This window comes from Neurospora crassa, linkage group II (genome assembly GCF_000182925.2).
Source record: "Neurospora crassa OR74A linkage group II, whole genome shotgun sequence".
Classification (NCBI taxonomy): Eukaryota; Fungi; Ascomycota; class Sordariomycetes; order Sordariales; family Sordariaceae; genus Neurospora; species Neurospora crassa.
In genome coordinates this window covers 2278582-2303278 of record NC_026502.1, presented here as the reverse complement: position 1 = coordinate 2303278, position 24697 = coordinate 2278582, and the positions used below count along the sequence as shown (strand labels likewise).

At 52.3% G+C, this 24697-nt stretch overlaps 4 protein-coding genes across 4 annotated transcripts; 1 reads left to right on the top strand and 3 right to left on the bottom strand.

Moving 5' to 3' along the window:
• Positions 1-1997: 1997 nt before the first annotated feature.
• Positions 1998-6601, bottom strand: NCU01820 (exportin-1). The gene is made up of 7 exons (XM_950824.3): positions 5915-6601; positions 5817-5846; positions 5670-5742; positions 5530-5601; positions 4726-5450; positions 2640-4672; positions 1998-2576 (listed from the first exon to the last, which is right to left on the bottom strand). The coding sequence occupies exons 1-7, from the start codon at positions 5978-5980 to the stop codon at positions 2339-2341; spliced, it is 3237 nt and encodes a 1078-aa protein (XP_955917.2). The 5' UTR covers positions 5981-6601; the 3' UTR covers positions 1998-2338.
• Positions 6602-7816: 1215 nt separating this feature from the next.
• NCU01821 (alanine-glyoxylate aminotransferase) lies at positions 7817-10076 on the bottom strand. The gene is made up of 3 exons (XM_950825.3): positions 9171-10076; positions 8481-9106; positions 7817-8408 (listed from the first exon to the last, which is right to left on the bottom strand). Exons 1-3 carry the CDS (start codon positions 9440-9442, stop codon positions 7966-7968), a joined length of 1341 nt encoding a protein of 446 aa, XP_955918.1. The 5' UTR covers positions 9443-10076; the 3' UTR covers positions 7817-7965.
• Positions 10077-10202: 126 nt separating this feature from the next.
• NCU01822 (retrograde transporter) lies at positions 10203-11809 on the top strand. Its single transcript, XM_950826.2, has 2 exons — positions 10203-10683; positions 10764-11809. Exons 1-2 carry the CDS (start codon positions 10615-10617, stop codon positions 11412-11414), a joined length of 720 nt encoding a protein of 239 aa, XP_955919.1. The 5' UTR covers positions 10203-10614; the 3' UTR covers positions 11415-11809.
• On the bottom strand, positions 11620-21222 carry NCU01823 (two-component sensor protein histidine protein kinase). Its single transcript, XM_950827.2, has 3 exons — positions 20933-21222; positions 13091-20797; positions 11620-12887 (listed from the first exon to the last, which is right to left on the bottom strand). Exons 2-3 carry the CDS (start codon positions 20231-20233, stop codon positions 12357-12359), a joined length of 7674 nt encoding a protein of 2557 aa, XP_955920.2. The 5' UTR covers positions 20234-20797; positions 20933-21222; the 3' UTR covers positions 11620-12356.
• Positions 21223-24697: the final 3475 nt, after the last annotated feature.

Sequence of the window (24697 nt, the reverse complement as noted above, 5' to 3'; positions counted from 1 at the left end):
TGCTTCCCTTGAGTCACTAGTGTAACCTTACCACACTTAGCAGATAGAGTAGATTATGTGCTCGCTACTGCATGATATGCGGGCAATCACCGCCGCAACCCATCCCGTTTACCAATTCCCCCCGGGTTTTGCATTACAAGCTTATTAGGACAGCTTGTTATACCCCAGACTTGCCAGGTTGGTGTAGAGGTTACGGAGTTACATCGGACCGTACCAGCTCTTGTAGCGATTTAGGTTAGCAATCTTTTCCATTGACGTTAAGCCTTGGCTTGTTCCAGGAGGTCTGTAGGTAAGATGCCTTGGTAGGTGATTTTACCATCTACCTGAGATCCAGCACAAAAACAAGGCTAGTAAGGAATAGTGAACAGATACGGCCAGGGGCTTTGAATAACGAGTGTTCATTCCACTTACTCCGAGTCCACCTATTCGCCGTTCATCGAGTCTTATTCTAGTCAGTTTGTGGCGTTTATGGTGAGCGGATAATGCTAAAACGCGTTTTTGAACCATCCTCCCACTGACTCTATCTATCCATGAAGTGATCATGCCTTGTAATGTATCGAGGGACAGATTGTCTTTTAGTTTGTCGTACACTTGTCCACGCCGACATTCCAACAACATGTGAAGCTCGACTCGGTTCCACCACACGTGAGTCTAAAAGACACATTTATGAGTATGAGCTGGTGGAATCCACCAATCGCAACATTTTCCGTGGAGAGAAAAAAAAGACGTAATACCTCAAGATACAAGTGTCTATCTTCCTCGATAGTTTATTCCCTTGTCACTACATTCCGCGTTCAGAAAAAGGATAGAGCATGTTTGACACTACTTGAGATTAGAGGAGCACACAATTCTGCCTCAGGAGATCCATTCTTTTGAGACACAAGTAAAGTGGCAGGAGTAAACTCGCAATAGCAGCAAAAGAAGAGCGGGAAAAAGAGAGGGGGAAAGAGAGAGAGAGAGAGAGAGAAAGGAGAGGTACGGCGATTCTCACATAGACGGGCGGGCACGAAAAAGCCAAGCCAAGGGGCTATGACGACAGACAAGAGAAAGTAAAAGGGAAATAAAAGAAGGTGAAACTGAAACTGAAAGTGGGAAGGTAAGTGTATGGAAGTTCATAACCCACAATAACTTGTACATATATATATACGTATGTGTAAACATCAAAGAACTGAACTCCCGCACAACAAGTACTAGACTCAGACCCACATATATCGAATTACAAGGGAGCAAGTAAACGATTAAGCTCACAGTAGAAACCCAAAGGGAACGTCTTGATACTGATAACTCCAAATTAAAGCCTCAAGTGACGCAAGGAAGACATAACCGGGTGGGACAATGTGAACGGAACAGAAAGCGAGGTAACTCCAAACGCGGGATAGGGAATGCCGGTCTGATCCAGTCCGATTGGGAGACGTGAGCCTCGAGAGACGGGACGCGAAACGCCTTGTGTAAATCTGAAAGAGGAAGGAGAGGAGGGTTGAAAAAGAGAAGATGCAAAGTAGATGGAAACCCAGTCCAGTCAGTTCACCAGGTAGGTATAAAAGTCAATGCCGTGACTCAATTAGTGAGTGAAAACACAACTCAAAGTAAAAGGTGATCACTAGCTTCAGATGAGACCAGTTCTGGAGTGTGAAAAAAAATAGACACCTGCTGTTCTGGTGGACGGACTGCAGTGCGTCAAGAGAACGATCGAATATTGGACAAGTGTCTAAACTTGTTATCGGTATGTAGTCGGCATACACTGAAGCGTCTTAGCACCAGACCACTGCAAAGGATGTGCGCAGGAAGGCGAGCAATGAGGGCACCACGCACCAACTGGCTACTTTGCCGGAACAACCAAGTCGGTCAGCAACACCTTCCCCCCATTGTCGTGTTGTTGACTACTCTTCACAAGTATCACCCTTGAATCTCCGGATGTGAACCAGACAAGCGTACTGCCACCCACCCAATCTTCTTATGATTAATAACACAAAAAGTGAGAGGAACAGATACAAGAGGCTGGCAGCATGCTACTCATTCAATAGTATTTGGCTGATTCTAGCGGGTCGGCTCTTGATAAAATGCCGGGTTGGGTTTCATACAAGAAATACGACTGATTTGGTGACTTACATAAACACAAAAAGAAAAAAGAACGCCGCCATATTTCATTTCACAGACCATAGAACTCCCATCCATCGCCACCGAATTGGTCGTGATCCTTGCCGCCGCCGCTTCTTTTTCCTTTCGTCATATCACCAGCACCAGCCAGCCCATTCATGTGTGGCTGCTCTGGTGGTACGTCATTTCGGCGCGACTCGTAAGTCGGCGCAAACTCATTCCTAAGCTCCTCTCCAACTAGTCACAGCTCATCGTCCTCGAGCTCGCTGGGTTTCAGCAGGCCGCTGACCTTGGATCTCCTCTCGATATCGGCCGCCTTGGCCGCCGTCTCTTGCTGCTCCTTCTCCAGGAGGTAGAGCTCGGCATTGTCGCCGGCGAATTCTCTAAGGGAGATAAGGAAGTCACGCAACGCGAGGCGGAACTTGTCGTACTGGGTGTTAAGGGTGAAGAGTCCCTCAACAAACGAGGTAATCTGGGCACTGTTTTGCACTTTTGGTTAGCTCGGTACCTTACAAGGTCCGAAGGTGGGGAAGAAAACTTACGGCGTGAGGTTGGCAAAAGCGGTCTGCAGCAGATTACCCACGAACATGGTGAGGAACTCCTTGTTGCTAGTGCCTGGCTGGGCCTGATCGGGCTGGTAAATGGGGCCCTGAATCCTCGAGGGCGAGCCATCGGCGGGGTGGACAAAGTAGAACATGCGCATGAGCAACATGGACTGGGTCTTGAAGCCAGCCTTGTGGTCCTGGTCGGTTAGAACGAAGAACACATCCTGCAGAATGCTGACAAAGAATTGGTTGAAGAAAGCGTTGGAGGTCTGAACGTCAGTCTTCTCAGCAATGTTGTTGACGAGCTCCAGGCACATGTTAAGGCCCGCAGTCTCAACGTCGCGGTTGTCGTGCTTGCTAGCCCACATGCACGAATCAATAACAAACTTGAACTGACGGTTATCAAGCTTCAAAAGCGCAGGGAAGCAGTGAAGGTTGATAGCGCGGAGGAGGTTGAAGAACTCGACACGGTGTTCGGGGTATTCGGAGAAGTTCTTGTTGATCATGTCCAGCGTGCATTCGAAGACATTCTCCATGATGATCGGTACCTGGTCCTCCATCAAAGCCGAGAGCTTAGTGATCATGGCGGTCATGGCCCTCAAGACTTCAGCGTCACGAGCACCAGGAACGTTACGGTTGTAGTCAACAAGCACCGAGTCCAAGAGAGGAGGCACCATCTGCTCCCGCACGGCCTGGAGGTCCTCAGCCTTGTCGACATAGGTCTCAATAAGCTTGAGAATTTCCTTCTTGATGGTTCGGAGCCCGCGGACCTTGGGCATCTTGGTAGCAATCTCACCCTCGCGAGCAACAGCCTCAGAAATCAGCTGACTGGTGGCGGCATACATCTGAAGCATGTCGCTATAGAGGTTGCCGATCTGAGGGAAGAAATAGGTACCAATAGATGAGCATGCCGAGACGTTGGTCTTCATGATGTTGCCAATAACCTTGATGGTGTCCGCATCCTGGAGGATGTTAGGGTTGAGGCTAGCTTGCCTGATAATCTCCTGCCACGCCATATTGGGAATCTGCATGAGCTCAGAAAGCAGCCTTTCCTGCTGGTGCCTATTGCCTTGAGCAGCTACCATGTAGCCGCAAGCCTCATAGAAAGTATGTACCTGTTGAGGAGTCAAGTCGCAAGTGATCTTGCCAAGGTCCCTGATGATCTCCTCAATGAAAGGCTGAGACTCGCTAGGCTGGAGCGCAACAAAGTGGCGTCTGCAAGACTTGGCAATCTTAATAAAAGTATCGCAGGCCATGTCCTGGACACCCTCGTGAGACTCGTGCATGAACTCGAACAGCTTGTTGACGACCGTCTTGAGGAACTTCCAGTGCGCCTTGAGGAAACGGGGATACTGTCCGACAATGTACATGATGTTACTGGCGACGACGGCCTTGTTATCTTTGCCCCGCTTCATTTCGGTCAGTCCAAGAAGATCCTTGATAACAGTAACAAGGAACCTCTTCTCCGTCTCTTCGTTCATGGCGAGAGAAATAGAACCAATAGCCCAGCAGAGAACGTTGCAGTTGTGCCATGACCATTCGGATCCATCGACTTGGCGTGCGAGCTTGTCGGTCATAATCTGCTCGGTGTCGACCACATCCAAATGGGTGAGATAAACGAGACACTCGCGGATGGTCTTGTAAAGCTGGACAGTGTCGGTTTCCTTGACAAACTCGCGGACAATCTCGCCCTCGTCGTTCTCAACAATGAGGACTTCTTCGGGGCGCACCATCTTCTCGATCATGACAACACGCAGGTTGGAAAGAATCTCGTTGTACTTGTGCTTGCGGAGAGGGTAGTTGTTGAGCAGAGCGGGGTTCGGGGCGCCGCTGGTCTGCAGACCACCGCTAAGAAGAGGGTTCATATCGGAAAGGGGCAAGGCCTGCATCTCCTCATAGAGCTCCTGGACGAGCTTGAGCCAGTAGTCGAGGCAGATCTTGAAGATTTCGCGGTCTTCAATCTGCGAAATTCTGATTAGGTAATAGTGACCATGTGTAAGAAAGTCACGGTTCGGCAGGTTTTCGATGAGCTAGATACCATATTAGTACTACGATCATGAGCTCACAAATCTCAGCTACTTACGGGCAGGTGCATGCCAAAGAAATTGCAAAGGAACAGCGCCAAGTTCTGGATGAATTCCTGGTCGCGAGAGTTGCTGGCCGGGTAGGTCGCCTTCAAGTCCATGCTGAGAGGAATGATGTTGGAGATGGTCGTCAGGACCTCGGTGAACATCTTGATGAGGGCCTCGCCATAGTTGGGCTGTTGGCCCGTAGGACCCCCTATTTGCAAACCACCAATCTCGGTCAAGCACTGGAGAGTAATGTTTCGGAACTCGGGAACCTCCAAGAAACGCGTCCGAAGGGTTTCAATAAGAGGGGTCTCGAAGATATAACCGAGAGGGATCCAGTTGCAGAAGCGCAACAGGGTTTCGAGGGTGGCCTTGATAAGGCTGGGCTGGTTGGCAGAGTTGAGAACTTCCTGGCAAAGCTGGAAAATCTGCGAGAACTCGGCGCACATGGTGGTCTTGAGGTTCCGTGTCTTTGTCGACGTCATCTGCTCCGCGGAATAGTCGAAGACCTCTTCGGAGAGGAGTCGCAGAATGATCATGTTGTTCTCGCAGATCGAAAGGCTCGAGCGAGAGGCAGAGATAATCTCGTTGATGAAGGTAGGCCAGTTATGAGGCCACTCTTGCTTGAGGACGGAGACGAGAACAAGGTTAAGCTTGTTGAGCAGGACACGGTGGGCCTTGAGAAGCTCTTCGGAACTCGAACATTGGAGGATATACTGGACGACAAAGTTGCGGATACCTGAAAGAGAGAGAGAGAGAGAGACAAGTTAGCTACTGTAGGGGCATTAAGCTTCCAAAATGGCCATGTTTTCACGTACCATGACACTGCTCGCGGGGGAGCACCTTCCACCTCGTCATAATCACATTGTCGAGGACCTGTAACCCCAAGTCTACAAACCCTGTCAGTATATGACATTCTGGATATGAACTGTCTGGTACGTAGGCGGGATTGACGGACACTTTGTCTGCTCGTAGGTGGCCTTCTGGAGGATCTCGTCGACCATCAACCAGGCATCGGGATCTTCCTTGAACTGTTTGAAGGATGCTATGTTAGCCCTGGCTGTCAGGACAAAGGAGGGTCGAGTTTGGCTATTGGCAGACATACCTGGTTCAGGACGGTTTGGGCCTGAGCTTGCTATTCAAGCAGAAAACAGAACGTCAGCATCTACACAGGGCGAACCAGAATCCGGCGTCGTTATTTACCGTCTCGCCGCGACCTTCATAGAAGGTGCGGACTTGGTTGTCCAGTTCCTCGATGGAGAGGGGCATGGTCGCGTTCCTCTACTGATTTGGGATGCAGAGGGGTTGGTAGCAAGGTATGGGTACAGCGGGTAGCTGAACAGTGGATAGTCTCGAGCAGGATGGGTTTGCTGCTACCAAAGTTCGGCGAGACAAATGGGAGGAGATCGACAGCTCGTTGCTGGTCTGGCGGGGAGAAAAGGACTAAGGTAGATGGAGGGATTGCGAGGTGAGGGGTGTTTGGGTCCAGACGTGGTGTGTGAATGGCCTAGGTCCAGGTCTGTTTGGTTGTCCGGGTCACGGTGCGTGCCAAACGAAACGAAACGAAGCGAAGCGCAGCTGGCTTGACGGCCGGGTTGCTGGGGCCGGGAGATGGAATGAATAATCCAGACAGGAGGAGACGTGGGGCACAATCGTCGTGGTCGCGAGCCTGGAGCGAGAGAAAGGAAACAACGAACGGGTCGAGTCGGGTTGTTGGGTTGGCGTTTTTGCGAGTGCAGTGTTGCGTGTTGATCAGTGCAAGTCAAATGGAAGGTTCACAGTTTGGCAAAAAAATGAAGCGAACCTCGAGGCTGCAGAAGTGCAAGAGGCGTGAAGGGGCCTGCGCGCGGCGGTGCAGTGGGATGTGCACTTCAATTTGCAGTGGGATGACGGAGGTTATGGAGCTGGAGCTGGACTGGAGGGAGCATTGAGAATCGGGTCGAAAGCCCAGAAAGGCCGAACCGTGATGGACCCCACCAGCCTCCCGTTCCGATTTGGCATGCACGTCCACCAGGACGCCCTTGTTCGTTGCGGAGGTTGACGGATGTTGAGGTGACGCCCTCCGCGCGCGCTCGCTGGACCTTTGGACTGGACCACGGGATTCCGCGCCTCTGGGACGGCTTCCCTTCCAGTCGTTCTTTTCACATTTCACCACTGGGACCACGTCGGGTTCCAGATGTCGTCCGCGCAACCCAAAACGGTATTTATCTGCTTGTAGTCTTAACAGCAACCCAAAGCCATCCAACTGAGACCCATCGTGGGCTTTCCGAGAAAAGTTCTTGTCGATATGTCAGCATCATATCTGGATATTCTTCCCAAACGGCACCAAATGAATGTTTACTGGGTAATTTATGCTTGGTTCAGTTGCTATTTAACTTGGGATAGCACACTGCCTGTACATAGATACTTCAGAACCTAGCTCACACAAAGTCCGCTCTTGTCCTAACGAACAGACCTAGGTAATACCATTTCACCACCATTCCATATACACCAACATACATATGTCAGTATTAAGGACCTTCTGCTTCCCGAGTCTGGACAACCATTCAAACACAGCTCTTGAAACTCTACACTACATAGGTCGACCGGATATAGCTATCCTGAGATATCTCCGCATCTTCACTGCGGCCCATCGATCCGGTACAGCTGCCATGTACATCACTTGATAGCTCCGTATCAATATTTCCCCAGTGGAGATGCCCAGGCGTCAGGATTGCCCCGCTTTTGCTACCCTGGGATTGTCCAAGACGAGGACGAAAAGCTCCAGGCGTACTTACCGGCTATGCAGTTGAGGTTTGCTCGTCTAGCCTCGGTACTTACTTCCCTTCCCTTCTCCAACGTACACTATGTCCCTTTCACTGGTACACTAGACTCCTTATCAAGGACACCCCCGGATCGCTGGCATGTCGCAGCAGAGGTAGTGGCAGTATCTCAACCACCTTGCAGCGATTAGTGACCAGTACATAATGCAACCACTTATGCAAGGGTTACCATTGAGGGACGAGACTCCATTCGCAACATGTGGGGAAGGGGGTGTTCCTTTCTTCTACACGGCCCTCTTGCACCCCCAGCACGTCACTCACTGCACTCTGCAACTTTGCTAGGCGGTTTACACAGTTTCATATATTCAAATCCGCTTGCAGATCGATTAGGGACCTCTTCTTCAATCAGCAAAATTCAAGATGGTATATATCGTGACTCCAAAATGACTCCGGCTTTTTATATACACCACGTTCCTACACTACACCCCACTTCTAAGCCTTTTGATAACCGCACTCGGACAGACCCTCCTCGAGAGCCTTGATGGCCTTCTCGACATGGCCTCTGCTAGGATCCAACACACTGACGCCCATGTGGCCAAAACGGATGTACTTGGCCGCAATGGCCTTGTGAATGCCACCGGCGAACACGACGCCCCTCGAAGCGAGCTTGGGGAGGAGCTCAGCGCCCTTGACGTTCTCGGGAAGGTAGATGGCGGTCATGCCGTGGGCCTGGTCATCAGGGTTGGCGGCGACCTGCTTGAGGCCGAGAGCAGCAACGGCCGCCTTGATCTTGTCCGAAGCCGCCTTGTGGGCCGCGAACCTTTCCTTGACACCCTGGGCGACGATCTGGCCAAGGGCGGTATGGAGGGCGCGAACGAGCTGGGGAGAAGGAGTGGCGAAGTAGGAGGGCTTCTTGGCCTCGTAGTTCTGCATGACTGTAGTTCGCGCGCATCATACGTTAGCAAGTGGTATCAAAAGGGTAGATTGTAACGTGAAGTGGTACTCACTGGGCAGCCAGTTCTTCATTGAAGCAAAGTAAGAGGTCGGTGGAGTCTGGCGGTTCTGGAAGGCCTGGATGGCGCGACCGCTGAACATGGAGATAGAGAGACCGGCAGGGCAGCCGATGGCTTTCTGGGAGGCAGTGACAACACCGTCGAGCTTCCAGGCATCAAAGTCAATCTCCTCACAGGCGACGGAGCAGACACCATCGACAATGACGAGGGTGTCGGGGGAAACCCTGTGGACAAGCTCGGAAAGGTTCTTGAGCTCGCTGAGGACACCAGTAGAGGTATCGACGTGAGTGACGGTGAGGAGCTTGTACTTCTTCTCCGAAAGAGCCTTCTCAATCTCAGGGAGCTGAGGGCGGCTGCCGGGCTCGGCAGAGATCTGGGTGACGTTGGCGCCGTAGACCTTCAGGCAGTCGGCGAAGCCATCGCCAAAGTAACCGGTGCTGAGGACGAGCGCATCCTCACCAGGCTCGATCAGGTTGGCGGCAACGAGATCCCAACCCAGGGTACCGGAGCCGGACAGGACGAAAGGCTGAGCGGAGGGGTCCGTGGTCTGGAACAACTTGCGCAGCATCGACAGGGTCTCGCCGAAGACAGCAACAAAGCCAGGCCCGACATGGCTCTCGCTGTTGCAAATATGGTCAGCCAATTACAGGTGGGGTTGATTGGTTTGCGCCGTTCGGATCTCACCTGTAGTGGCTCATGGAGTTGAGGACAGCATCGTCGAACTCGATGGGGCCGGGAATAAGGAGGGTCGCATGCTCAGGCTGGGTAGACATGTTGGCTGGAGTGGTGTCGGTGGTGAGGGCGCGGGTTTGTGTTTTGGGCAAGAGAGAGGTGTCGATGTTGTCCGGGTGTCTCTCGACGGTATAAGGAGTGTTGAGTGGGTAATCGGGGGCGAGGTGACGGGAGATCAGGGACAGCCGAGCGGGGGAGTCGACCGGGCCGCTGGAGCGGGGCATCGATGATGTTATTCCCGTGAGTACCGATGACCGCCGAAGCGCCGAGCGTACAAGAGACGTTGAGTGTGCCAGTTTGGAAGGCGCTGGGAGCGTTATGCAGGACTCCTCCACCTGGTTCCCCGAACTACTTAGGTACCTAATGCGGCTGTTCCAAGTGTAGGTTGATGCTAGTAGGTCGTAGACTTGTAGTGGCTGTTACCGAGCTCAGTCTTCAGTTACAAGTCAAGCCCAAGAGGAAGTCGGTCAGAGTCAGAGACACAACTTCTGAACGCAATCAAGGGGGAAAGAAAAAGTGAAGGAAGGAATGGACCGCAAAACGTGTGCCGAAGCGGAATTATGAATCTACCGCCAGCTAAATAGACTAAAATACTTTTATGGCGACTACAGACATGAGATTCCGAGCCAAGTCCGCGTTCCAGATGAGAATGGCATTCCGGGGGGCAATTCTGGCGTCCCCTGAATGGGTGCGCTGGCCATGCTGGCGGCGGCGCGGCGGGTGCCGTCAACCGATTCGGTACTTGTGCCTCGATGCTCTTGACTCCGCCGGGATCGGAACTGCTGACAGGCTCGGGGGCCCTGCACACCAAGTCGGACGAGACATGTCACAAGAAGTTGTAGAACAGTCAGCGTCGCGGAAGGGCCGGGGGTCGGATTCTCCCCTCAGCTGAGGTTGGGGACGCGAGGCTCAAAATGCGGGGATAAGGTACATAGTGTACATAGGGGCGTTGTGTCAACTTAACTTAAGCCTCCCCCACTCTATCAGCTTGCCCGACAAGGTCCGCGCGCGTCTCCACACACCAGCTCCCCTCCGTCACTTTGGTTCCCGTCTGTCAGGGCACTTCTTGTCACCAAATCGCACTGCAGCCCACCGACGCAAGCTCCGAGCTCGAGACGTCAACAATAACATCGACGAGCAGACGCCTCATCATTCCTGTCCATTATCCATCTTCCGGCCAATTGGTTGGTTTTTTTTTTGTCGCCAAATAGACAACGCCAAATAATACCATAATACGAATCAGTCCACAAGTTGTCTGACCGACAACGCCAGTCCCTTGTACTGGAACCTCGACGGCTTCCAGCACACGTCGGCATCTTCACGGCGCCTCCTTCTTACATACATCAACTTTCTCAGCCACCTTCTAGTCTCAAGCGCGTCCGCACAAACCGCCAAAATGGCCTTCCTAATTCTCGTGATCGGTGACCTCCACATCCCAGACCGGGCCCTGGACATTCCCGCCAAAGTGCGCTTTCTCACATCCTCTCCCCCCTCCTCTCTCTCTCTCTCCCTTCAACCTCTCTAACACCTCTCGCCCCAAAATAGTTCAAGAAACTCCTCGCCCCCGGCAAGATCTCCCAAACCCTCTGCCTCGGCAACCTAACTGACCGGTCAACTTACGAATACCTGCGCACCATCGCCCCCGACCTGAAAATCGTTCGCGGCCGCATGGACGTCGAAGCAACTTCCCTTCCCCTCACCAGCGTTGTCACGCATGGCAACCTTCGCATCGGCTTCCTCGAAGGTTTCACCTTGGTATCCAACGAACCGGACCTCCTCCTAGCCGAAGCCAACCGTCTGGACGTGGATGTGCTCTGCTGGGGCGGCACGCACAAGTTCGAGTGCTTCGAGTACATGGACAAGTTTTTCGTGAACCCCGGGTCGGCGACGGGGGCGTTTACGACTACTGCTGCTTCGTGGGCTGTTAACCTCGGCAGCAATGGCGAAGGACAAAAAGAGCAGGATAAGGGGTTCGATGAAGATGAGGAGGTGGTGCCGAGCTTTTGTCTGATGGATGTCCAGGGTATTTCGTTGACGCTTTATGTCTATCAGTTGAGGAAGGATGAGAAAGGGGTGGAAAACGTGGCGGTTGAGAAGGTAACGTACACGAAACCGGTGGAGCCGACGGGAGCGGGCGGCGCTGCTGCTGGTGCTGGTGCGGCCGCTTCTGGCGCGGCTTCGGTGTCGTCATCATGATCTCTGATACACTTGCTTTCTAGAATGAGTGGAGGAGGGGAGTGGGATGGAACTATGAGCAAGATAAGCGAGCGTGATTGCTGTAATAATGATATACCACCTGAGTTGTGTTTTTTTTATGTGCCATCTTTGGTCAAAGGTCAAGGGTTCACTACTGGGCAAGATGATAAATTTTAAACCTGTATCCTAACCGAGACATGAATATGGGAGCTGTTATTGCATCTATCATCTTGTACATTTCGAGCTATAGACATACAGATGGGGGCATCATGACAAAACTCGAAACGGGATCAAAAAAAGAATGAAAGTACGCGAGGGAAGCACCAGCCACAGCATAATCAGATAACCCCCAACCTTTATATTCCGACCGTGCGCCCATAAAATTTGAGAAAAAGACCCATTTCATGCACTAACTAGTTCCATATGCTTTTCGCTGCGCCGCTCATGTGAACCCGCGTTCCCTATTCCCTTGTCCTTCCAAAAGTATGGAGAACAAAAAAGCACATCACATACCACACCGAACACATATGAGAACGGCGGTGACCGGTATGTAAAACCCATACGTACACCTCCATCCGTCTCGCATTCCGCGATTCGCTTCCTATACATGTCCTCTTAACAATGTCCAACTACCCCGCCTCCCTAATTTCTCTCTGCCGCTCTATCTCTGAACATCTTTCTCTATATGGTATATGGTTTTCGTCCTTGGATAGTGGACCACCTGAACCCTCCTTGTCCGAACAACAAACTCTCTATGGCAGCCAAAATGCATGCTGATTCCACTTCCACCTTCCCTGACATCTCCCACCCGCGCGTAGGACCCTCAACTTGTAACTGGCAAAACCTGCAAGTTCCAAGTCCGACATCTCTAGTACCGTAACTAATGTTTTCGCCACCAACCAAATGCATGAGATAAAGTAAAGAAAAAGGGGGGAAACGAAATCACTCCCGAGCCTCCACCAGCTTCTTAGGCTGCCGCTTATCACCACCGCCGCCACCAGCTGTCAGGTCCGGCACCGATCCTCGCCGCTCACTGGAGGACAAAGATGGAGAGGACAAACGCCTGTCCAACTTCTTGCTGCTGCTGTTGCTGTTGCTGCTGCTTCCGCCGCTGGTATTTGTGACGTTACTGAAGCTTGTTGCGGACTCCGAGGGGCGAAGGAGGCGGATATCGTATGATCTGCCTCTTCTGTGGCTTTGTTTGCTGTTCTTGCCGCTGGGAGAGAGGAGTTTGGGTGAAGACGGTCTCGATTCACCGCCGCTCACGTTGCTGGCCGCCACCTCTCGAAGAGAAGCCGCAGCGGATCCCACTCCGATTTTGACAGTGGAAGCAGAAGCAGCGGTGTTATCAGCCAAAGGAGGTGGCACGGGCGAGGAAAGTGGAGTGTCAACGTCTTTTTTGGTACTGCTGCTGCCGGGGTTGATGGGTTGGGGGCTTCCAGGCCTTTGGGCGAAGCGCCGTTCGAGAAAACGCTGTTTACAAGCTGAGGCGTCAGATTCTAAGCACTCGAATACCACAATTTTCGATTGTCAAGAAATAGTTGGGTTCATTGATCTGGGGTTATGGGAGTCATGGGAGTTGTTGGGGTTGTGATAGGGGTCGAAGAGATGGTAGAGGTTGTGGCAGTGGTGGCAGTGGTGTTAGTGGCGTTAGTGGTGACTTTGGGCTGACCAACCTGAGTGCTGAAACTCATGCTCGCGCTCGCTCCCAGATAAGTATCCAGCTTTCTCTTCAGCAGCTCCCCTCGAACCGGCTTGGCAAGATAATCGTTCATACCCGCAGCGAGACACTTCTCTCGATCGCCCTGAATGGCCGAGGCTGTCATGGCTATTACGAGAACATTGCGGACAGAATCTATCGGATCGTTTCGCAACATCTTCGTCGCCTCATAACCATCCAGCACTGGCATTTGTACATCCATTAGTATGATGTGATACGGGTTTCCCTGCCGCGCCTTCTCCCGCAGACCCTCAACTGCTTTCAGGCCGTTGTCATAGGTATCAACATTCGGATAACCCAGCTTGTGCATATACTGCATGGCAATCTTAGCATTGATGGAATTGTCTTCGGCAATGCATATTCGAAGCTGGTTGCGTGGGATATGGGTAAGGTCGATGTAGGGCCGCGGCACCTGATCACTGCTGATATCGCCGTTTTCCACAGCGCCCGGAAGTGGCCGCGGTTGGCGGTCCCGTGGAGGCTCCATCTGAACGGGCGATGTGCTCTGGGTATCACCTGCCATCACCTCCGGCTTGGCCTTATCAAACGTGACAGTGAACCAGACGGTTGTCCCCACGTTCTCCTCACTGTCCAAGCGGATCTTGCCCTTCATGGTCGATTCGATCAGTGACTTGCAGATACTAAGACCGAGACCACTGCCGCCATATTTCCGCGCTGTGCTCTCGTCGGCTTGGCTAAAGGGAAGGAAGAGCTTGTCCAGTTGCTGTGGTGAAATGCCGATGCCGGTATCCTTGACCCAAAATGTCAACGTCGCCTTCTCTGTGGTTTCGGAGTCGACCTTGGCCCCAATGGTGATGGAGCCATGCTCTGTGAACTTCAGGCTGTTGCCAATGAGATTGCCCAGGACCTGGTGAAGACGAATGGGATCGCCGTAAATCAACATGGGAGGAAGATTGATGTCGTGAACGATCTTGACGTTCTTCTTGGATGTCTTTTCCTTGTTGCTGTACGATGCTGCGCGGACGACTTCGCGAACCATCTCCTCCGGGTTGAATGCGATGATGTAGAGCTTCATCTTGTCTGCCTCCATCCTTGAAAAGTCCAGGATGTCGTTGATGACTGTAAGTAGCAGATCTGCCGACACACGTATCGAGTCAGCCATTTCCAGTTGCTCCTTATTCAAGTTGCTATCCCTGAGCAGCTCCGAGTTTCCAATCACTCCATTTAGGGGCGTGCGCAGCTCGTGAGAGACATTAGCGAGGAAGATTGACTTCGCCTTCGCGGCTTCTTCCGCAAGCTTCACGTTCCGGATGGCTTCAGCTTCGGCATTTCTGGCTTTGGTTTCTGCTTCAACCGCTTTAGCCAAAGCACGCTTCTGGAGCGCCACCATGGAGACGTTCTCAGCCGAAACCTTTTCAACAGCTTTCATGGCCAGAGCGTTCGAGTAACTGATTCCGATCTGGTTGACGAGAAGCTGCAGAACAGTGACGTTTCGGTCTGTGAATGATCCGGGAACGCCTTCGAGGTACAAGACGCCAAGTAGCGGGTTTTCAGAACCATGCAAGATCGGGATGGCAATGACCGCTTTGCTGTTTGGGTTCCTCCGAAGCCAACTTTCGCTAACGTTGCCGAACCGCTCATCGCTTACAAGGTCCCGAAGAAAAACCACCTCACGGAAGCGGGAGCAGTACAGGATGACATTCTCGGCGACGAGGTCGGTTCCGCTGAGGGGAATGCCGGGAATGTGCGCCTCAGCTCCTTTATCGGGGTCACCACTCGCAGCAACACACAGGGGCGAATTGTCCTTCTGCTTCTCATCCTCATACACCACGAGAGCTGCCAGGGTAGCGGACCCGCTGCACGTCTGCAAGATTACGTCGCACATGGTCTTGAGAAGCTCATCAACCCTCAACACCGAGGAGATGACCTGAGATGAGACCAAAATCGCGTGCAGATCGATCATATCAAGTGCTGGCAAGCCAACCCCAGCCTCCGGCTGCATTGAGCCCCTCCACGCTGTCATGCGTTCCCCTTTCAGCGCTGCCACCGCAGCCTGCGCCGTCTCCTCTCCGTCCTCCAATCCTTCTTCTTCCACGGTCCGATATTGAACAGACGCAGCGTCGCCAGTAAAATCGGTCTGAACGCCAGCATCAGCCGTGCGAGGGTTGCGCATAGGGCCATGGAGCAAAATACTATGACCGGTCTCGATGAGGTCGGCGATTCCTGTGGCACCAAGCTGGCGGTAGAGAGCAATAGAGTCGCGAAGGGTAGACCGGGCAGAGCGCCTGCCCTTGTGACGAATGAAGACGCTAGCCATCAGGTAATTTCCCAAGGCCTCCTCGAAGAGGAAATTGTATTCTGCAGCATGATCCAACGCCTCTTCATATTGCTGAATGGCATCCCCATATTGACCACGGATCTCTGCTATTTGGGCATCCAGTAACTTTGACCAAGCCAGGTAGTTAACATTATTAACTGCCTGCCAGTCCTTCAGCCCCTTGTTCAGTTCATCAATCTTCTCAATCGTCTCCTCCACGCGGCTCTGAAACTTCTCCTCATCTTCAGCCATGCGCCGAGGGTCTTGCTGTTCGCGGAGGATCACAGCCGCCAAAGACAAAGCGTAAAACCACTGTGCGAGCTTTGTGTTCCTGGCCGACCAAATCATCTTGCTGTTCTTGCAACAAACCTCCCCGATCTCAATGGCCCGCTCATAGTGCCCATACAGGAAGAGCGGGATAATCTCGATTGACTCGTAGAACATAAGCGTCCTGTCTCCACTGGCCTTGGCTGTGAGCCAAGACTTGTAAGTTGAGGCTTTGTGTTGTTCGTCACTCATGACCTCATAAGGATCTGTCACTTGCGTTTTCCCTTGCAAGGCACGGCACACCTGTCGAATGGCAATAAGAATTACGCCGCCACGAGTGTCCAGATGCCAATTCGGTACCTCCTCACAGCCATACTGGCAGAAGGCCTCGAGATCGGAGATATTTTCGCTGGCAAAAAATTTCAGCTGTGCAGCTAGACCAAAGCTAAGAATGGCAGAGATGCGGTCTCCCATAGCAGCGGCGAACTCGACCGATGCCTCAAGCTGGTTGGCAATAGCGCCGAGCGGAAACTGTACATGACCGACAAAGTTGGCATAGATCATGTAGCCCCTGGCCATCGAATATGGATCGCGGTACTTCTCCAGCAGCTCCAGGAAAATGCCGGCCAAGTCGACAGTGAATTGAACCATGTTGAACCTCGAGAGGGCGATGGTGCCCAAGAATAGAAATGCCATGCCAGATTGGGGGAATGAACCTTTCTCCAAGTGTAACTCCATCATAGAGAGCGCAAGTTGGTAAAAGTACAGACAGTTGCTCCACCATCCAGCACTAACGGTCTCGGTGAGCACGGCACCAAGGGATGCAAGAGTGAGATCTTCCGTCTTGGGCGGGTTGACCAGCTCGCTGCGATCCATTGTCTGTATTCGTACGGACAGGCGCTCGAATTGGGCGTCGCACTTCTCAAAGGATGGGTTGTCATCGAACCCTACACCCAAAGCTTTCAAACACAACCGGAGTGAGTCCAATGCCTGTTCGGAGTTTCCGCGCTGAGCAAAAATTCGTGACTGCAGTACCCAGGCCGGGGCCTTGTCAACAGCCGTCCTTGCCTTGGCGAGAATTGTCTGGAGTAGATCGTTGGCGGCGGCGTGGAGGCCCATGTAAAGGTAGCATTCGGCTGCTTGGATATAGAGTTGGAGAGTCTCTTCATACGAGGAATCGCCCGCATCGTCGTTCCAAGGGTCAGGTTGAAGTAGCGCTACAGCGTTGCCGTAGAATTTTGCTGCAGTAGGTCTTGCGCCACTCACGGATGCTTCTTGTGCACACCGGGAGAGCAATGCTCGATACGAACGCCGACGAGACACTTGCTGGCAGATGATATCGACGCACTCGCAAATGTGGGAGGCCGCATTGTCCCTGTAAGTACGATCGTTGGCGTGGTATTTGAGGAGTGTTTGGGCGATGGCAAAGTGCATTTTTCGAGCATTGCATTCTTGTAATGCCGCAGCCGCCTGGATGTAGCGATCGTGGACGAAACGAAAATGATCATCCCTATCGCTTGGAACAATGATGCAGGCTTGTATGGCTGCTTCAAGTCCAGCAACGGACTCATCTGCGGGTATGATATATGAGCAATCTTCTTCTTGCTGTCGCTTGTCCTTGTCTTCTTCAAAATGAAACTCGCCAGTCATGAGTCGGCAGATAAGGTCAAACGAAAAAGTCTGCCCGAGTAACGCAGCCCAAGCAAGGATTGACCGTGAGGCGGGCGGCAGCTCACTTAAGCGTCGGGTGATAAATGCGGTGTCGAGAACATCGTAGTTCTGTTCCCCTTGAAACTGGTCGAAGAGCTTGTCCAAGTCGTACTTCCATTCACCAGCCATGTAGTCATACCAGATGCACTTCTTCCTATAGCCAGCATTGAGCATCTCACGCATATAAAAGGGGTTTCCAGCTGTCTTGGATTGGATGACAAGAGCCAAAGGCGTGACATCTTCCTTCGGTAGACAGAGTGTCGACGATACGAAGTGTATTATGTCGTCCTCGGACAGAGGCGTTAGCTTTATTTTGGTCATTATTGGTGCGCCTGCTCCACGTGGTAGCTCTTCGGACTTTGGTGGACTGAGGATTTGCAGGACTTTCTCGGGCCCGATCTCTTCCGGGCGGTACGTGATGATGATGACCATTTTCATTCGCGCTCCGATGATCTGGCTAATGAGCTCCTGTGACTCGTCGTCCGCAAAGTGCAGATCATCGAGACAGAAGCAAATGAATTTGTAGTGTGTGAACATCCGCAGTACATCGAGGAAGGTGTTCGTTAGGCGGGAAGTCTGCGTCGAAGCCCCAGCCCTCAGAAACTCCTGTGAAGTCTGGGTCGCGGACGATACTTTCGAAGAATGTCGGTACATGTTGTTGCCGCCAAGCTCGGGAGACGATCCGCGTCGTTTCAACGCGGGCTGGCCGCTCTGTGAGCTAGTGGAGTTGGATCGTTGAGGGGTGTTGTCGGGCGGGCCTAGCAGGAATTCGGGGAGGCCAAGGACCTTATGCAACGTAGGCCACACAGGCCGGACATGGTGTTTGAGCGCTTGATGAAAAGGGGTCTCGGTGTTTCTCTCGCCCCAGACCTGACGGAAGAGAGAGGATAGCAGCTGCAAAAGGGGGCCAAAGGCAGTTCTCCTTGCTGTTTCAAATTTGGCTGTAGCACAATAACCTCTCCTGCGCGCATCTGCCAGTATTGACTGGACCAGATAGCTCTTTCCTAGACCGCCGGTACCCTCGATGATCACCACCTCGCAATTGCCTTGTCTCTGCTTTCGGAACTTGGAACCGAGCTGGCGTGATATCGTCGAGGTAGGTTCGCTAAGCAATCCACTGCCCCGCGAGGCATCGGAGCTGACATTCTCGTTCAAGCTGGACGTTTCAAAAGCTGGCTTATCCCACTGGCGAGACTGTCGATTTCCTCCCGAGATCGTCGACGTACCCGTTGACGTGCCTGAAGACGTCGTTTCGCCCGAGGTGGTCACCGAACTGGTTCCCAGGGCCGAAGGGGGCAAGCTGACTCTGTTTCTCGGATCCGGGGTTAAAGCAAGGGCCCATGAGCCGGACTGCCTGTTCAAGCCGTCGGCTGAGCTAGCGCCTTCACTGGAGACTTCAGCATTGTCAACAACATCGTTTGACAAGACAGATCCATCTGAACCCCAATTTACCCCACCTTTGTGGTTCATCCCATGGCTCTTGGATACTCGCTCAATGACTTTGACAAGCTCGGATCGCTCGCGGTCGCGGCCAATCATAATGGTCGGAAGCCGGAAGGAGGAAGATACGTCTCGGGAACCAACTTGAAAGTCCCTGAGACTCTGGGAATCGCCGGAGCCAAGCAACTCTTGCACCTTGACCAAATCGTGCCGGAGGCCACTGGCCGAAAAGTACCGATCGCTCACGTTTTTGGAAATGCACTTTTGAATGATGCGGCCAATCGCGTCGGGAACATCCATTCGTATCTGGGACACGTTAGGTATCCTACGCCCAAGGACACCTTGGACGATATCAAGCGGTGTGTCGCCCTGGAACACGGGCTGCTGTGTCAAGAGACTCCAAAACAAAACCCCCAGGGAATAGATATCGGTGCGAGTGTCGGGCTCGGCAGGCATCCGTCCGGTTTGTTCAGGGCTGATGTACTGTAGTTTATGGCGGGCGCCCACCTCCTTCGACAGTGTGGACCAGCCTGTGCTTGTTAAACCGTGCTCGAAGGACCGTAGACCAGAGCCGAGTGACGTTATCTTTATTCTGTTTAGTTCGAGGTTGTAATGGAAGGCATCGGGACGTATTTCGCCGTGAACAATGCTTTGGCTATGGTGAAGCATCTCCAGACATTGGGCAGCGCCTATGGCAAAATCCAGAAAGTGCTGAAGTGATATGGGCTCCTCGAGGACCGGATGTTCTTCGCGGTGCGCCTCCCATCGGTCATTGTGTTTTTTGGCGTAGAAGAAGGCGGGGCCCATATCCAACACCTTGAACAAATAATTTTCCCCAGAATACGCGTAGATGGCCACAACGATGGTCCCCCGATCGCCTGGCAAGGGGTTCAGACGAATGAGGTCTATCGGTCTCGAGATGTGCTCGGCATTGGGATCAACAGTCGAAACAAGACTTTTGGTGATATGGTAGGCCCTCTCTTCGCGGAGGACATGGTAGGATATTCTGGCAACGACGAGCTCCTCGACAACAGGCGCATCGGTAGCATGGTGGGCAACGGTGGGAAGAGAAATGGTGGAACGATCACTGCCGGCGTCGCTGTGAGAGGCCGAAACATTGGGGCGGTCCTGGGGGGCTGCGCGGTGGCCGGGTGCTAGCTTTGCTAAAGACGACGGACTCGTGTTAGGATATGGAGCCGGGGAGGCAGGGGCCGGGGTTCCGGTGGTGGAAAAGGGCGAAACGAATCGAGTGCCGAAGACGTGCCAGTTGTCGTAGGTAGAATGGTAAGGCGGTTTAGTCTCGTCCCATGCAAAGCCGGCGATTTGGCGTAATCGTTCAAAGATGCGGGCCGGGGGATCGAGCTGCTGCTGGTCGTCTTGTGGAGGTATCGCGACTGACTCCATGGTCGCCGAGAGAAGGAAAATCGGCGGACTCAAGGATAACGGGCTCGTGGGGAGGACGTCGTGTCGGGGCGAGTCATGTTTCGATCATGGTACGCAGGCCGTCGTTCCAAGCACCCGGTGCCAGCATGCGAGGATTGTGGTCGTCGATGTATGCACCTTCTGATGTGTGTGGTGCCGAGTGTGCAAAGACTGTTGCCCTTCAGTGTGGTGATAATGCCTGGTAGCGATCGTGATGAGGTGGAGTTGGGCTATCGTTCGGCGCTGAGTGTTTGGGTTTGCCGGAGCGGTTCTGGATTTTGAGGTTGGCGGTTGGCTCAGGTATGGTCGAGGCTAGTGGTTGCAGTGTGCTGCCTGTCGTTGATTTTTCCGTCCCTGGGGAGGAGGAAAAAAAAAAAAAAAAAAAAAAAAGTTCTTAGGTACTGGTCACCTAGGTATAGAGAGTCTGTTGGTCGCCGGTGCTGGGCAAATCAATCGCCACGAGCTGAAAGCCAAAAAGGACGACAGCAACAACGACTGGGGGTGGATAGGCGGACGGAAGTCGGTCGCGGTCGGTGTTGGCAGATTCTTTGGTTGGAGGAGGTCGTTAGAGAGGTTTCAAAGCAGCCAGAAAGCAGCAGCCTAGGCGAGGAGTGGTTGGGTGGAATCGTGGTGGACTGGGACTGGGACTTGTCGGTTGGTGATGGAAAAGGCAGTACCTACTACGCCTACTACTAGTTGCGAAAATGGAAGATGGCCTCTGAGGGTGATTCTGCGTGCTTCTTCTTTGTCGTGGTGGATGCGTAGGTAGATGGAATGCGCAGCGCAATGGTGAATTATGGGAATATCGCTGGTCGGTGGGTGGATGTCCGAGGCTGGAGTGGAGGAGAACTTGAAGCAAGCTGCAAAAGTGCAAAGCGGTGCTGGGCCGTGGCCGATGCTGCTGTTGGAGCGGAATGCTGAATGGATCAGGATGCGAATGGTGTGTGGACTCGAAGGACTGCTGCCGCCGTGGTGCAGTGGACCTGTGATGCGTCGTGGTGGTAAGAGGTACCTCCGCCGGTAGGTAGTGTAGGAGCACCCGACGATGGGGCCAAGAAGTCAAAGTCGGTATTGACCAGGAGCGGCAAGCTCCCATATACGGCTTAGCCTCGTTTTGGTGCACCGCACCGCACTGCACGGTTGCACAAGAAACTGCCACTGGGTCCTTCCTAGGTACCTACACCTCTGGCAGCGAGCTGTGCCTTCATCAAAAAGAGGCAACTGGATTTCATGTCACAGCGGGACTGCAGTGTCAAAAAGAAAGAAGGAACACCCGGGCAACTTGGACGGAAACAGAGAAGACAGTCAGGTGGTGCTTCTCCCCCGAAGATCCCTACGACCGGCGAAGGTACTAAGGGCGATATCCGCGATTGTCAACCCAACTGAACCCGCCCGGAAGCTCTAGAGTAGCAAGTGGAAGGCAACCTAACCCCCCTCCTCCCGTTACCAAACTGAACCCAGGCAGCTACCTCTATGTACAGTAGCCCTGCCTCGAGGTACCTACCTTACCTATTCATAGCGCACCGGCGTACCTCCTGTCTAAGCTGTATGTGTTAGATCTCGGAGTTCCGGGATCCCGTCATCTGGTTTATTCCTCGTTGTTGGGTCTTTTCTCGCTCGCTCATCAGACTCGCTGTCCCACACACACGGCACATTCACGGCTTGGCAAAAAGAGCAAAGACGGTGAGGCTAACTAGCAGTCCCAGAGGTTCGGATGCACATGAACACCTAGTCGGAGAGGTTGACGGAGGAGGGGCCGCCCGTTCATCAACGCCCGATGTAGGTTGGAGAAGAAAGAGACCAAAAAAAAAAAAAAAGGGGGGGGGGGGGGGGGGGGGGGGGCAGCACCGAAAAGGCACACAGGCTTGCAGAGGGCCTGTAAAAGAGGAGTTGGAACATCCTTGGTTGCCATTGATATTTCACCTCAAATTTTTGGGCCCAAGTTCCAAGTTGTGCCCGTGACCCGTTCAGGCCCGAGGCCGTCTCCAAAGCTCCCAATCGTCCCCAATTGTTGTCCACAATCGGTGGTGTCCACTTTGCTCGCTTGTTTCGGCATCGTCTTGGCATCTTGTCTCGATGAGAAAGCTCGTAGTGTAGTCTCCCCAGAAAGTTGCCGGCCGCTTCACTCGTAGTGTACGAGCACAGTTTTCTTCCTTTTGTTCCACCGATCGAAGGAAGCGCTCCCATCTCATTGCCGTACGTCCACCCATCATCCATCTCATTGGTCATCACCGCCCATGCCACGCTGGTCCATCGGAATTTGCACGCCCCTCCCCGAGCCCCCCTAACCCTCGACGCCGTCTGCGGGTTCCGCTGTATCGACGACTCCCGACGTAGCGTGTGTGTAACGCAGATCAGATACAGCGGCAACCGAACCTCATCAAAATCTGAATCGCTTCATTCACAACGCTCGATATACTCGGGCGCTTTGCGACGATACCTCAAGTGCTTATTTCAAACCTCCTTTGTCCCACCAGACCAGCTTTTTACGGCGTCTAGTGTATTTTCTGCATCACACTTTACAGTGTACCTTACCACAGCCTCATCGCCACATTGGCATACCAAGTATGACAAACCAAGCTCCCAAGCCCATCCAATTCTTCATACTATATTTCACTCATGCGACCAGCCCAGCCTAATCCTACTCTGATAATCTACCAGTCCATACCCTACCCGCACATACATACATGAGACTAGTGTCTGTTTAGCATATACATCAATCAGGAAATACCTAGATTGTATGTCCTCTTGCTCAATCGAACACCATGCAGGCTATATATTCAACACCTTGTCGTTACAACTTTCCAAACATCGATATATGTCGTTCGTTCCCTGTATCAACTCATTTCCCGCATAAGCAGCTATACATCATCTTATGTTACACAACTTGAATAGATATCATTCATCCGAACTCGGGAAAGCCAAGCGCCGTTGACGTCACTTGGGATTCGGTAGTTAGTAACACGACGGGAAAATTTCAAAAAGAGGAAAAGTCAGACTATGGACCAGCTGCCGGTGGTCTATATCGACACTCTCTAGCTTACCTATAGCTTGAATGTATGTCATTCAACTCGATGATTTACACAGACACGAAAAAAAAAAAAAAAAAAAAAAAAAAAAAAAAAAAAAAAAAAGAAAAGAAAAGCAACAGGGAATGCAGCCTATGTCCCCCCCCCCCCCCCCCCCCCCCCCCCCGGCGCGTCGTGGCACCGCATTGTCAGGTCTCGAGAGGTTCCGAGAGATATGCACGTGCAAGTAAATGGGACTTGATCTACGCAATGAGTGTTCCTTTTGAACTCCCCTCCCTCTTTGATCAACAGAAGGGCACGAGGACTTTCTCCTTCCAAAACAAACCCGGGCGGTGATGACTACGGGAACTGTTCAGTCCAGCCTTGGCAAGCCAAGTGTATAGTAGTAGACTAGATGAACGGCGTTTTTTTTTTTTTTTTTTGTGAACTAATTGCGGCTCTAACACGGTAATAGGCCTTGTGTATCAGCATCCCACCGATCTTGAAAGTCTTTTGTATACACTGGTATAGTAAGCCCACGTTGTGTAGTCCAAGTATACTACACTCGCAATTAGAGCTTGGCAGTGTCGTCTATCTGACAAAAGTTCCTGTCGATCATCTATCTTCGTGGAGTTCCTAGTCAGGGGAGAGACTTCCAAAATTGGGAACAGACAGACAGACAGACCATCGGGCATTTGAGAATTCGCCACAGCGTACGTCTCCTGCTGAGCCCTCGTACCATGATAAGTGGCTAGAGTACATGTATGTAGATCCGGGGTGGTCAATCTGTGTAAGATGTGTGGCTCAAACATGGATGATATATATATGATATGTAACACGCAGGGTTAGGCTTTGGAAATTCAGATGATCTTTGGACAATTGTTTGCCCGTGTCGTCTTACCTAGTTAAAGAAAAGGCTGGGGCTTGTGGGGGGAGGAAAGGAACAAATGGAAGAAGAGGCGGACTGACACAGTGGTCGATGTTTGATGTTGTCACATCACTTGTTGATAGCCTCATCAACTTGCTAAAACTGGACAATGGGTCATCCCGCTGAGTAAGTAACCAAGTAGCCCTTCCGATTAAACAGCCGGCGGTCAGTTTACAAGTTAGTACAAGTGAAAGTCAGCCTTGTCTCCGAAACACTCACACCGATTGATTATATCCCCTCTCTAGTTATCTCCGAATCTCGTACAAATAGGAGAGGGACTTGACGTGTCCAATTTCCGAAACACATTAAAAGTAATTGAGCAGCAACAGCGGGCCGCGAATGGGCCGATCTGCTTGGGGCAATGCCGCGAGGGGTCCAAAGATCGGGCACCTATCCAGATCCGAAGGGACAACTCATAACAACAGCTTATTGTTATCCCGAAATGGCCTCATGTTGTTCCCGAAATGGCGGGAAGCCGAACCTTAGCTCGAGCCAAACGAGGAAATAGGG

What these genes read in the sequence shown, in the direction of transcription:
- NCU01820 (XM_950824.3), bottom strand. Translation starts at nt 5,980, where the DNA reads ATGCCCCTCTCCATCGAGGAACTGGACAACCAAGTCCGCACCTTCTAT. An exon ending in CACCTACGAGCAGACAAAGT is followed by an intron (nt 5,602 to 5,669) that starts GTCCGTCAATCC and finishes CAGGGTTTGTAG; the next exon opens with ACTTGGGGTTACAGGTCCTC. An exon ending in CCCCCGCGAGCAGTGTCATG is followed by an intron (nt 5,451 to 5,529) that starts GTACGTGAAAAC and finishes TCTCTCTTTCAG; the next exon opens with GTATCCGCAACTTTGTCGTC.
- NCU01821 (XM_950825.3), bottom strand. Translation starts at nt 9,442, where the DNA reads ATGCCCCGCTCCAGCGGCCCGGTCGACTCCCCCGCTCGGCTGTCCCTG. An exon ending in AACTCCATGAGCCACTACAG is followed by an intron (nt 9,107 to 9,170) that starts GTGAGATCCGAA and finishes TATTTGCAACAG; the next exon opens with CGAGAGCCATGTCGGGCCTG. An exon ending in AATGAAGAACTGGCTGCCCA is followed by an intron (nt 8,409 to 8,480) that starts GTGAGTACCACT and finishes CGCGAACTACAG; the next exon opens with TCATGCAGAACTACGAGGCC.
- NCU01822 (XM_950826.2), top strand. Translation starts at nt 10,615, where the DNA reads ATGGCCTTCCTAATTCTCGTGATCGGTGACCTCCACATCCCAGACCGG. An exon ending in CCCTGGACATTCCCGCCAAA is followed by an intron (nt 10,684 to 10,763) that starts GTGCGCTTTCTC and finishes GCCCCAAAATAG; the next exon opens with TTCAAGAAACTCCTCGCCCC.
- NCU01823 (XM_950827.2), bottom strand. Translation starts at nt 20,233, where the DNA reads ATGGAGTCAGTCGCGATACCTCCACAAGACGACCAGCAGCAGCTCGAT. An exon ending in GCATGAGTTTCAGCACTCAG is followed by an intron (nt 12,888 to 13,090) that starts GTTGGTCAGCCC and finishes GCTTGTAAACAG; the next exon opens with CGTTTTCTCGAACGGCGCTT.